At 54.7% G+C, this 12,560-nt stretch overlaps 2 protein-coding genes and 1 long non-coding RNA gene across 3 annotated transcripts in view; 2 read left to right on the top strand and 1 right to left on the bottom strand.

Moving 5' to 3' along the window:
- Positions 1-96: 96 nt before the first annotated feature.
- LOC119094051 (uncharacterized) lies at positions 97-2,644 on the top strand. Its single transcript, XR_005093746.1, has 3 exons — positions 97-181; positions 798-1,000; positions 2,016-2,644. It is a non-coding gene; the product is annotated as an uncharacterized LOC119094051 (long non-coding RNA).
- A 507-nt stretch (positions 2,645-3,151) lies between these two features.
- On the top strand, positions 3,152-12,315 carry LOC119093833 (cysteine-rich and transmembrane domain-containing protein B). Its single transcript, XM_037216846.1, has 3 exons — positions 3,152-3,250; positions 10,247-10,651; positions 11,040-12,315. Exons 2-3 carry the CDS (start codon positions 10,277-10,279, stop codon positions 11,181-11,183), a joined length of 519 nt encoding a protein of 172 aa, XP_037072741.1. The 5' UTR covers positions 3,152-3,250; positions 10,247-10,276; the 3' UTR covers positions 11,184-12,315.
- A 97-nt stretch (positions 12,316-12,412) lies between these two features.
- LOC119094459 (uncharacterized) overlaps positions 12,413-12,560 on the bottom strand; it is a 2,023-nt gene continuing 1,875 nt past the window's right edge. The window contains exon 3 of the mRNA XM_037217516.1: positions 12,413-12,560. This exon is cut by the window's right edge and continues 401 nt beyond it. Coding sequence (XP_037073411.1) covers positions 12,551-12,560 — 10 coding nt within the window. The 3' untranslated portion in view covers positions 12,413-12,550.

Here is a 12,560-nt window from a genome sequence, read left to right as displayed (position 1 = left end):
GACGTCCGGTCGCTGGGGAGACTGCTCACCAACAAGCCTGCTCGGCGCCGCGCCCGATCCTGCACGGCCGGACACCACGCACTGGAGCGAGCGCGGGCCGCTGACGAGGAGGACAGGGGAGGAGGGGTGGGGTCGTGACCGACGGACGGTGCTTTACCGGTGACCTGATGACCGCTAACCGGTAGGTGTCGGGTCCTGCGATGACCCCTGCTGGTGACCTCTAGCGGGCCGTCAATCTAAATATTTCAAGGTGATTGCCAGTGGGATCACACGGTGGCATCTTGGCACAACTGCCGTTGAAGAGATTAACCAATTTGTCACTTGAATGCGTCATAAGCGTGCTTCGTTCGTTGACATTAAGAAAATAATTCATGCACCAACGTGTTACTTGCACGCTCCCTCCAAAAGAAAAGCATATTTGGTCATTGAAGGACTAATGAGAAGTTTTTCCCCTTTCTTTTCCCTCGCAAAAAGGTGCAAACACCTTGTGCCCGTTGGTGCATCGAGCGGCTCTCCTTAATATGTACTGGAGTTTCCGTAATGCGCAGTCTGCCCATAAGAAACACAGATTCCAACATGCCGAAAATGTTTTGCATTGCTGTAGCCACGAGCAAACGACCACGAAGGCCGTTGGCGCTTACGTAAGGCGTTGAACACGTTTGGCTCGCGAAGCCTTGGGACGCCGTCGCCAACAGCACCGGTGGAAACGTGAACACACCAGGCGATTGCCTGCAGTGATCTCCGCAACTTCGACTCAACCGTGACTTGATGCCACCTTCTGCAATCCTCGCCCGCAGTTGTTTGGCCAATTCTGGGATTGCGAGTCTCATCCAGTCGAGCTGATGCGATCGAAGCTGAAGAGGTCGGACTGAGACAGACAGCGAAGGGACCGGAGTCAGGACGACATCCAGCTGAGGACAGCACCGGAGTACATCTAGACAAGGACCAGCCTTCTTCCTTCGCCATGAGCGGCGCTGAGGGAGGGGAGCCCGGCCCGGAGGTGAGGGTCCCCTCAGGCCGCCCGTCCCCGGCCGGCGGTCACCGCCGGTCACTGGGCAGGGCCGCGGGGTGGTGTGCCCTGCCACCCCGCTCCTCCGCCTGCAGGTCACTTCGGCAGCACCGCAATATCGTCTCATCCCACCGGCGAAAATCTGCCGAAGTAAATAAAATTACCAGCAGAGCTGAATCAGAATAAGTCTGACAGGCATCGTTCTCAGTCCGACTGAGCAGACAGACTTATTAAAATAAATGGCATTTAGTTATCAGGCCGTTGTCAAGAAGTTATCATTTGGTACTGAGAACGAGGCAATGTTGCTTGGCGCGTGGCCACGTGAAATCTGGACGTTGAAGGTTTCTGACAATTCAAGCTTCAAACACACGATTTTGTCATCGTTGGACAAACTTCTGAGGAGCAAGTTAGTTGGTCGACTAGTGTTTTTTTTGTTGTTTTTTTTTTGTTGCTGCTGTCTTGACCTGGATTGTGAACGGGGTTTTGGGGCCAGTATCATTTATGTCTGTCCCGGGATCACACCATTTTCCAAATAGGGCAACGCCATAAATTGCATCATCTTTGACGACGGACACAGCTCTGTCAAGAATGAAGCCATAGTTCTGAGCCGGATAATGATCTCGTTTCGAACATATGTGTTCCTTCATACCAGACCTGTCTGTTTCGCCCCGGATGGTCGTCTTCTATAATCTCGTCAACCGACCGGTAGTGGAAGATCCGCTTCTCCGTATGCGGCCTTTCAAAGCCCTACGGAAGCTCGAGCTCACAGCTATCTGTGTTTTTATCAATCGTCAGTGATCATACTTTGGTAAAAACCGCCCTAGTATTGCATGACTTCCGAAAATAGTCCTGATGTTTAGTCCCACGTATTCTTCGTATCTCTAACGGCGTTAAGCGTATTGGACTGAGGTGGTTGCAAATTGCCAATTAATCTCGACTGGCGCTGCGTCATCGTCAACCCGGACTCCATCCCCTGTCATTAGTGATCGTAACACGGCCTCTTCAGACGAGTTCCGGTCAGAGCGCATGGGAGGTGGCATCGACATGCCGCCGGTGCTGCTGCGGCGCAGCCGGCAGAGGGGGTCAGTGCTGCTGCAGCTGTCTCCGCTGCTGCTACGGAGGATCCTGCCAGGTCATCAGCCTCATCGCCCTGTTTTGTCGCCGGTGTAACTGCTGCAAGAAGTAGTAAGGGGTAGCAAGTTGGAAGTCTGCGTTACGACAAGGTGTGGGATGCCAGCTAGCTCACGAACTAGCTCACGAAAGCTCACGACTCATGGCTGCGATGATGCGGTCGTGTTCCACAAACTAGCTGAGATCTAGCATAGAGGTTGCTGAAGCATCGCCTGGATGCGGAACGATTGCTTCGCATTGCATGCGTGCCCTAGATTATTTGTGATCATTACTTTTGCATAGGATAAGCAAAGTGATCAGCAGGGATGTGCTTTACAAACGAATCCCCATGCCGGTGTTGTGCAAGCCATCTAAATGAAAATGCTCACATAGGTTGCTCACACGTAACACTGGTTCTGCTGTCGCATGTCGACATATAGCACCGGTGAAGGAAAAGGGCAAGCTCTAGCAGGCTCTGTCTGTTGCCTCACATGCCATTGTGAAATCTGGACGTTCCTAAATTAACTACACTTGTTGCGTATCAATAAACGGTACATTTCTGCCACGTGCGAACCGCCACATATCATCCTGCACAGCCATAGCAGTCGGCTCTACAGCGTGGTCCGTCGGCGCCCCCACCCTGGTACGTAACAACACGGAATGGTCCTACGCAGCCCCGAGCGTGGGTGGAACGACTAAGCGGAATGACCCGGCCGTGCTTCGGTTGGCGTGGCGTCCGCTAAACACGGACGATCGGTATGCATGGCTCATCGGCGGCGGTGGCGCGCGCAAGAGCGTGCGGACGGCCGCGGCGTCGGCGCCCGCGCGCGCGCCCGCAACGCACTCTCGCGTCGAGCGCGACCGATGGCGATTATCAACTCGTCGCGACGATGACACGCTATCGTGCCCGCCCGGCCTCCCCGACTCCGGCGCCGGCCTTGACCGTCCCAGTGACGTCACAGCAGCTTATGGCGGCCGGCCAGTTGGCCGGATCGATGCTCGGCGTGTGGCTGGCCAGCCGGGCGCACAGCTGGGCCGCCGCCGCCGCTGCGGACAGGTGCCGCGCGAGCTCTCTCGGGTCACGGGCGGGGTCCTGGCGCTGGCTGGGGTCCGCGGATCAGACGCACCGAGGTAAGCTGGTGGGTGGGGAGACTGCACTGACCCAGGCGCCTGGGCGCAGCTGCGTATGTTGGGGGCGGCTGCTGCCCAGGACTGCGCTATTTACGGAGCCCCTTCCCTTGCATGATTTATTATGTGCTCATTATTAATGCGTTTAAGCGATGAAAAGCAAATCAAAAAGAAAGAGTGGAAGAAACAAATCGTCAATTATGATGGAAAGCCATACGCACCAAAAGATCACCATGTCTGTATGCAACGTATACATGTCACCAAAGGGCTCATTCATAAATTACGTTTTACATTTTTGGTCGTTTTTCTCTCACCGCGTTTGCACACTGTTCATGCTATGCGGAATTCTCGCTCTTGTTGTTTACGCTGTGTTGAGGATAACGTCTGTTTGGCCCCTAACTAGGGGACACAAAACGGGGGTGTTGCTTGCAGTGAAAGGAAGCGAATGACGTTTGGTTGTCAAGTCATTCATGAACCGTTTGCACGCGATTTTAGTAGCTTCGCGTCTGCCTTAGTCCCCATGTTTCTGGGAAGGATATCCATAGTCAAAAGAGGCATATCAGGGATCATTTATGCTCAATGTTTTCATCTTTGCTAACGTGTGAGGAGTTTAGACCTTCCACATCGACGCCGCGTCATCAACCGATACGGATCGTTTGATGCGACTTGGTGGCGATCGATACGCCTTGGTGGTGATCGGCCCATGTGTTCGGAGCGTGCAATCGCTTGCACACTGATTTGTGGGTCGTCAACAGGTTTAGTCAGCCGTGTAGATCTTGTCCTTGGTGCTCTTGCTCAGTGGTTCGAAAGGTGTTAAGTGTATGCATTGCTTTGTGACTTTCCATTAGGGTTGTTCGAGGTTAACTGACATGAGGCAAAATGAATGAGATAACGGAATTTTTACCGTCAAGCATATTTGTTTTGCATCGTGAACTTAAATGGCATGTATGCCAATGACAGCATAAAGTTCGTTTAAGAGCAAAGTTGTGTCCGGCAAGATTTTTCCAACCGCCCAAAGAATTGGTACTTATAGCCTGAGAGCGCCACGTGTTCCGCCATACCCCTGAGAGCGCCACGTGTCCCATCATACCCTGAGAGTGCCACGTGTTCCGCTATACCCCTGAGAGTGCCACGTGTCCCACCATACCCCTGAGAGCGCCACTGTGCCTCACTATACCCCTGAGAGCGCCACGTGTCCCATCATGCCCTGAGAGTGCCACGTGTTCCGCCATATCCCTGAGAGTGCCACGTGTCCCACCATACCCCTGAGAGTGCCACGTGTTCCGCCATACCCCTGATAGTGCCGACATGTCCCACCATACCCCTGAGAGCGCCACGTGCCTCACCATACCCCTGAGAGTGCCACGTGTCCCATCATACCCTGAGAGTGCCACGTGTTCCGCCATACCCCTGAGAGTGCCACGTGTTCTGCCATACCCCTGAGAGTACCACGTGTCCCACCATACCCTGAGAGCGCCACGTGTTCCACCATACCCTGAGAGCGCCACAGTGACCCATCACATCCCTGAGAGCGCGACGTGTCCCACCATACCCCTGAGAGTGTCACGTGCCTTACCATACCCCTGAGAGCGCCACGTGCCTCACCATACCCCTGGAGCGCCACGTGTCCCACCATACCCTGAGAATGTCACGTGCCTCACCATACCCCTGAAGCGCCACGTGTCCCACCATACCCTGAGAATGTCACGTGCCTCACCATACCCCTGAGAGCGCCGCGCGCCTCACCATACCCCTGTGGGCGCCGGATATCTACCATATCCCTGAGAGTGTCGCGTGTTCCCACCATACTCCTGTAGCGCGCACGTACTCCGCGACCCTCTAGCTCCTTGTCGCCGATGTCGCCGGAGTGGGCGGCCATGGCCGCTGGCAGTTGGTCGCCGGCGCGTGCATGAGCTCCGACCAGGGCGGTTCTGTGCCACCTTGGGCGAATCTTTGTACACCATCATCTGGCTGAGGGCGTCGCGCGCCGCTGGAGTTGACTGTATCCGATTATTGCCGTCAGAAGCTGACGCCCTACCATTGGCCCTCATATCGTGCACCTTGTCCTATGTGTCATCCACATGTGATTCATCTAAGATTTCCTTTCCTCAGCACGAAAGCTGTCATTGTCGCACTCATTCGCAAGTCTAGCGATCCCAACAAACCCGGAAACTTTTGTCGCGCCCCGTTCCTTCCAGTCCTCTGACAGATGCGTGATGTGGTCGTGTGCTCGCGGCTTGGCACCGACGGCCGTCCCACACCGCCGGAGACGCCCCCCCCCCCCCCTGCCGTTGTTGAGTGGCGTTCCGGGAGGTCGTTGCACGTCACGTCGCGTCACGGACTTCGATCGACCTGGGCGAGGCGTTCGACGGCGCGACCACCCGATGCCTCCTATGAAACTCGAATGATATGACAACTATAAAAGCTATATCAAACTATATAAACTAAAAACTATATAAACTTTATCAGACTATGATATGATAACTCAACGCGCGAGGCCAGCAGCTATTTCTCCGGCTGCTCCCAATTTGTACGCGGTGGCTCTTATGGACTTCCCTCTCCCACGGAATCCCTCAGGGGTCTATCGTCGACCCAACCTTCTTCCTCATCTTTGTTTATGTCAGATCATGCTTGCTTTCTCACGACCCTGTCCCATCCCATGGGAAGGACACCCAAGTTTCGGACTCAGTACCCTGTTAGCATAATTAATTCCAAGTGTTCAATTCCCAGGCCAGGAAAAACATACAGAGCTTACCAAAATGGTTAACTAAGACTGTTTAGAAATGAACGTTGAAAGAAATAACGAAGCTCTCCGAATGTCATATCGATGTAGGGCATTGTATTTGAAGGAAAGCTATGAGATAGATGGTCTTAACCCATAAAAGCACTGGCTCGTTTGCTGTTTGAGGCTTGTAGGCTAGCAGATAAGATGATGAGCGAAATAGATGAGGCTAGTAGATGAGATAGACGAGCGAAAATCAGAAGAAGAGTCGGGGCACGAATTTTCGCCCGCTATCGTCAGGTGGGACAGGAGAGGGAAAGAGAAGACGAGGGAAAAGGTGGTGACGCAGTGCTGCTACTGCCGACGCTGGACTGAAGCGGTGGCATGACTGTGAGCGAACAGCTACAAATTCGTGCCCCGAATTTTCTTTGATCTTCGATTGTCTACCACGCTAGCAAGTCTCCAACAGCAAGCAGTTATGCTATGTACTATCAGGAGGCTATCCTGTTGTCATCTATCTGATATTTACTGAAAAACTTGCTTCATTTTACTTGGGACCATACGGTAATTGAAAGGATATCAGAGTTTGTTTTAGGAGCAAATGACGTCGACATTTCACCTTACACTACAGCAAAGCGGTAAAGGCGTTGTCGTTGGCGACACCCTGGGATAGGTGCCTCTCATCTTGTCGATAGTTCGATGTGCCAACGCAATCCTTATATCTTGTTTTCCAAATGCGGTCTCACCTTAACGCAGGCATGCTCAAGTCCTTGACCAGACTCACGTCTTTATCCCAGCCCCAGTGTCCAGTCCAGCTGCTGGTCCATCAGTCTGGGTTGATTTACCCAACCACCGCTTCAACCATCTATGAAAAGCCATCCACTTGGCAGTTGGACTGACAGTTGGTCTCTGTTGCCCCGACTCCCTACGGAGCACGTTCGCCCTCCGTGGCACCGTGTGCGTGAGCTGACGCGGGGCCCCATCGCCGGGGGTGGCCGTACTCGAGCTCGCCTCGAGCCGTACTCGAGCTGCCTCGCGTCGGGCCCAGCTGTCGTGCGACGACGCGTCCCATCCGGAGCCGCAGCGTCCTGAACAGACTGCCGCCAGCAGACTCGGCTCTGTGTCAGCACCTCCTGCAGCGCTTTTAAACACGCTCAGCTGAGCTGAGTTTTCCCCGTTTTAAGTGTTCGTTGGAAGTGCGCGAGGAGGCTTGCACGTGAGATGTGCGAGAGCGGCGATGCTGTTTTAGCGCAGAGTGTTTTCGGTCCAAGTAGGTGTCTCGATGTTCTATGCTTTATAAGGCGCCTGACTCTATGTCTGTGCATCTTGACTGAACCATAAGAACCTCTGGTGTACGTGCCTTCAGTGAAACACAGAGACATGTCTGTAAGTGCAGGGCAGGCGTTTGTCTCCCATGACCGTAAGAACGGCCTGGAGTGTCATCGAGCGTCTGGGGATGGTGGCGCGCTGCGTTGTAGTGGTAAGGTATCTGTTTGCGTAACGAAGGGACACGGACAAACGGCACGTGCTGCCAGCGCCAGCGGAGGTTGCCCGCGCTCGCGCGTGTTGCAGCATGATCAGATGCAGCTCGGTCTGGATTTACCGCTGCTCCGACTAACGCTGCCTGTATTCAGTAAACATCCTCAACGGCCGCAGCGATTAATGGTGTCAGAGGCACAGGTATGTGACGTAGAACTCAGAAGTTACTTACATTACTGTTGAGAGCGCCCACCGGATGCAGGCTCTGCCAGTCCGGATGGCGGCGAATCCAGGCGAAACTGCCGCCGCTCACAACCGAAGCACGCCCACGTCGCCCCTCCAGTTGCCGGCTGGTCGCATCCACCGGTCTCCGTCCACCACGTCTAACCCCCCTAACGCGATGCGTCGTTACCCACACACACGGGGTCACATTTACGGACACGTTCGTGACCGTTCGGCGCGGACGCGTCCGTCCGTCCGGACGTGTACTCGGCGCCTCCGGCAGTTCTCCCCGTTCCGCCATCCACGCACGCGCAGGCCGGTCAGCCGCCGCCGGCAATGATCTTCGGTAACGATATTCCAGATCGTTCACGGTTCAACGAGATGACTTGAGGCGCGGTAACTCACGCAAAAGTTTGTGCCATCTTTCTCTAGACCTGGAAGACGCAGATGAAGCTTCATGGGAGTTCGGGGGCTGCTGTGCTCCTGATCGCATGGCTCCCCGGCCTTTGAATATCGTCGTCGTGTATGAAGCTCGTCGGGTCAAAGTCATGTAGACTTAGGGTCATGCCGGGTTACGGGTAGGTTTCCTCGCGTGACTCCCTGGAAGAAAATAGAGGCGTGCTTTGACGCTACAGCCTTTCTTTGCGAACGTGTTCAAAACAGCACGGAGACAGAAAAAATGTAGGACGACCGCGTTGGTACTGACGTGAAAAGAAAGTATACAATGTGCTGCTAAACAAGGCGTAGAAGTTTGTTATCCCGTTCTGGGCTACTGAACCGTCTTTTTTTAGATTTATGCTCTAAGGCATCAGGAGGGAAAGCAACCAAACAGGTCATGCACCCGGTATCAACCCAACGCTGCGGAAAATGGCAGGCCCTGTGAAAATGATGCGAGTTGAAGAGAGATGCCGAACACTCCAAACAGAAGAACAGCTGACCATTAAGTCACGTTACGAAATATCCAAGGTTCAGTGGGGCCGAATAACGCGAGGGAGGTCTGATGAGTCGGAGGTGCCTCGGACAACCGTGTAGCGACTAGCGACGAGCCAAGACCAAGGAAACAGTATGATATGTACCGTGTGTCAGTGAACTGGGATTTTGTGCTGGAGGGATGCAGCAAAGGATATACTGAGCACGCATTTCATCAGTTTAGTGTGCCCGCCATCCCTCTAATGTATCTATAATACCTTCCGCCGTCGGTTTAACTCAAAGTGATACCTGTGGCCCTGACACGACCAGCTAAGCCGAGCCACAAGCTGTCCCCGGACCGGCCAGAGAACAGAGCACGTGACTCCCAGGACCGCTTACGCTGCGATGGGACCGGCCGACGTCTGGCCACGGCCTGTTTATAGAGCGAGACAAGTGCCGTGTTTGTCATCCTGTACCACCTGACGTGTTATCCAAACACACGACGAATCGTGCTCCAAGGAAGTAGGTGAGCACTTGACTTGCGTTGTCAGGCGTGGTCACCCCACAATGTTCACAGCTGTTCAGAATCTTTGACAAAGGTGTCCAGCAATCCTTGCCACCGAAATCGACGATCCCCGCTTCCTCGTGGCAATAGTGGCTTCTCAGGGGCGGCGAAAGCTATTTTTATGAAGGCGCCCAGTGAATGTCGTCGCCGTGGTCGACGACGACACTGACTCTTGACGATGGTTTGATAGTCATGCTGACACAGAAAATCAAACCTAAACCGAGCTCGCCTGTCGAAGCGGATCCCTGATACCGTGTCTAGGTTCCGCCGCGCGCCGCTGTCGCGGAGCGGCGCCACCGTCGTGAGGTGGCGCTACTGTCGCGGGTGGCGTCGGTGTAGCGCGCTGTGTACTGAAGGCGTACCACGATACAGTGCGTTCACTTGTGTGCTTAATATATCGCGAACATATGTTCACGATCTTGTGCGTATTAATTTTTGCGTGCGTGCTGATTGCTACATGAATGGTATGTCTTGCTTACATTTGCTCTCGAATAAGTACGCGCGACCAGTCGCACTTTATGCACGTGTGCTCTTTCCAGGCACACTTGTCATGACACATTTCTGAAATGCATATGACCGTGCCTTGAAGCACATTGACTTTTTCACGTGGGTGTGGGGAAGAGGAATCGGAAGAAAATATAGCTACAATGGTCGGAATGATCGTCTATTAATCCTGCATGTCGGAAGGCTCTTTCATATAGCTGTGCTAATTTGGTCAGTTTCGTCTAAAAATAGCTCTTGAATTACCAAGTAACAAAGTCACCCTTTAATCCAAGTGTTAGCAGTCTGGCAGCTTCTCGTTGCATCTAGTGCCTCAACGCTCGCATTGGTTTTAGGTTTTGCATTTTGTGTGGAATAATGTGAACAGACACTGTAAAACAGCGCCTGGAGACAAGTAACGGTACCTCAGTGTTCATTGCTTCCTGCAAGCGTATGCGCACCTGTTTCAGCATTTGGACGCAAAATCTGCGATGAAACGTTTGCCAAGCAGTTCTCATCCTACCTTTCTGACGAGTGAAGTGCACGGGATTCGAACAAGTTGCGAATGGCTCTGCCATGTTGGGTGGCGGTACGCGCCGTGACGTACTCGCTCCGTCCGCAGGGCGCGTGGTGAGGCTGTCCCGGCCCCGACATGAGCAGCGTCTACCAGCAGCAGCCGCCGACCAACCCCAACTGGCCTGGCGAGCAGCCGGCCTACCTGCAGGGCGCCGGGCCGGGCGGCGGGCCGCCATACGTGGCGCAGCCCAGCGGCGTGGGCCCGCCCAACCCGTACGCCCACTTCCAGGGTCAGCCGTACCCGGCCCAGTCGCCGACGCCGTACCCCGCTGGCCAGGGCTACCCCGGTCAGGGCTACCCGGGCCAGGGATACCCCGGCCAAGGGTACCAAGGTCAGGGCTACCCCGGTCAGGGCTACCCCCAGGGTCAGCCGTACCCAGGGCAGGTGTACGGTCCCGGACAGCAGCCGTACCCGGGACAGGGCTATCCGCCGGGACAGCTCCCTGGACAGGTGAGATGGCCGCAGGTCCCGGCATGACCAGACCTATGCTGTGGGAGCTAGACTGCTGCCACATGTGCTGTTGATTGTCTCTTGCAAAAGCTCTGGAATCGAACTAATGATCCGGCGGCTAGCGCAGAGGATTGATGGTTAGTATAACCGCCAACGCAATGTCCGCTGAGTCCCTCGTAAGTAAACCACAATTCCGAACAAACAGGCGAAAAAAAGACAGCCGTACCCACTTTTCATTCATCGTGCTAATGGGTTTACATTTAGGAAGAAAACTCCATTCGCTGTTAGTTTCGTGCTGCTTGCCCTTGAGCCAGCAGTCTGTACTAATGAAGAAGCGTTTGGAGCCTCGAAGCGTCGGCGTCACTGTCCATTTCGGCGTCTGTTCCAGTACGGCTACCAGGAGCGGCGCCAGAGCAACGACGGCCTGAGTAAGGCGGCGATGTGCTGTGGTCTGTGCGCCTGCCTCTCCTGCTTCAACCCGTGCGAACTGATCGGCTGTCTCACCGGGGGCTGCGACGATATCGGCGATTAGGCGGCGATGACGTCGGCGAGTGAGCGGCGGTGACCGCGGCGAGCGAACGACGGTGACGGCGGCGAGTGAGCGGCTTTGATGGCGGCGAGTGAGCGGCTTTGATGGCGGCGAGTGAGCGGTGATGATATCGACAAATAAGCGGTGATGACCGTGGCGAGTAAGCGGAGATGGCGCCGGCGAGTGAGCGGCGATGACGTCGGCGAGTGAGCGGCTTCGACGGCGGCAAGTGAGCGGCTTTGACGGCGGCGAGCGAGCGACGGTGACGTCGGCGAGCAAGCGCTGTCAGCGCCAAAGCAACAGCGGGCCCTGGCCGGCTGCGGCGGAGAGTCCGCTGCTACTCTGGCGTGGCCAGGCGCGCTGTGCCCTGGTGGGGCGTCACAGCGAATGGTGGCGCCGCCTTGTGCCCGTGGTTCGATGGGGCCGTTGTGGGACACGCTGTTAGCCTGTTTGCCTCTGAACGTGACGCTGTATTTTAGCCGACTCCGGACGTGATTCTCCGGTGAATTTTGAAAAAGCTGAGGAGGTGCACATAAAAGGGTGGATGCATTTCCGCAATTGAACGCATTTCCGCATCCAGGCGATGAAGTCCGCCGCCGTATCCAGTGTCAGCTCATAAACGCACATGATATAGGGCGGTAGATACCAGACACGTCGTAAATGATTCGCAATGCTGAATGTATGCGGGGATATGACCGATGAGCTTGTAAGGGTGCAAGTTTGTGTCTATATTACTTTGATATTCTGTGACAGCCTATATGTTGCGAGAACTGCGTACCCATGGGACATTACGAGGGCATCATTAGTGATTAGTGTTCGGATCCTGCAGTTCTGCGGATCCAAGCACGCGTCGTGCCGCCATCTTCACGAAACTACACTTATGTAACACGTTTGACCTACCCAGCCCATTGCTCCCATGTGGGATAAGGCCTTTAGGAGAGTTGCAACAGACGTAAGCAGTGGGAGGGCGATCGTTGTATTGCTTCGGAAGTCCAAGTGCCGCTGCAGGCGAGGGCTGGCCTATACCACGAGCTTTGGGGCGAAACACAACCTGCGTTTGCACCGCTGGGTAATTATGCGATATCCACTGCATTTGTCTGTGATTCGTTCGGAAACAACACGATGCTGTGAAATACGCCGTGAATGCTTTGTTTGGACAATCACTGGCACATAGCTGTCACTGAACTTGACTTATTTGTCAGTGCGTTCTCATGCCCGTGCTGGCACCCGCACTCACAGCCGTGTTTTATAAGACTCTCACCGGTGCCCAGCCTCGATCCCAGGCGCCTCCAAGCGTCTGTGCGTGCCCAATCCGCGGACTTACCCCTTTAGTGTCGATACAGGCGGGTGTACCCGGTCCACGGAGGCCTCTAGCTGACA

This window comes from Pollicipes pollicipes, unplaced genomic scaffold (genome assembly GCF_011947565.3).
Source record: "Pollicipes pollicipes isolate AB1234 unplaced genomic scaffold, Ppol_2.1 Scaffold_4002;HRSCAF=4701_pilon_pilon_pilon, whole genome shotgun sequence".
Lineage (NCBI taxonomy): Eukaryota > Metazoa > Arthropoda > Thecostraca > Pollicipedomorpha > Pollicipedidae > Pollicipes > Pollicipes pollicipes.
The sequence above is the reverse complement of the archived record's forward strand: the minus strand, read 5'-3'. Positions and strand labels throughout refer to the sequence as shown.

Coding starts and splice junctions, on each gene's coding strand:
- LOC119093833 (XM_037216846.1), top strand. CDS start 10,277: ATGAGCAGCGTCTACCAGCAGCAGCCGCCGACCAACCCCAACTGGCCT. Junction 10,652..11,039: donor CGGGACAGCTCCCTGGACAG/GTGAGATGGCCG, acceptor CGTCTGTTCCAG/TACGGCTACCAGGAGCGGCG.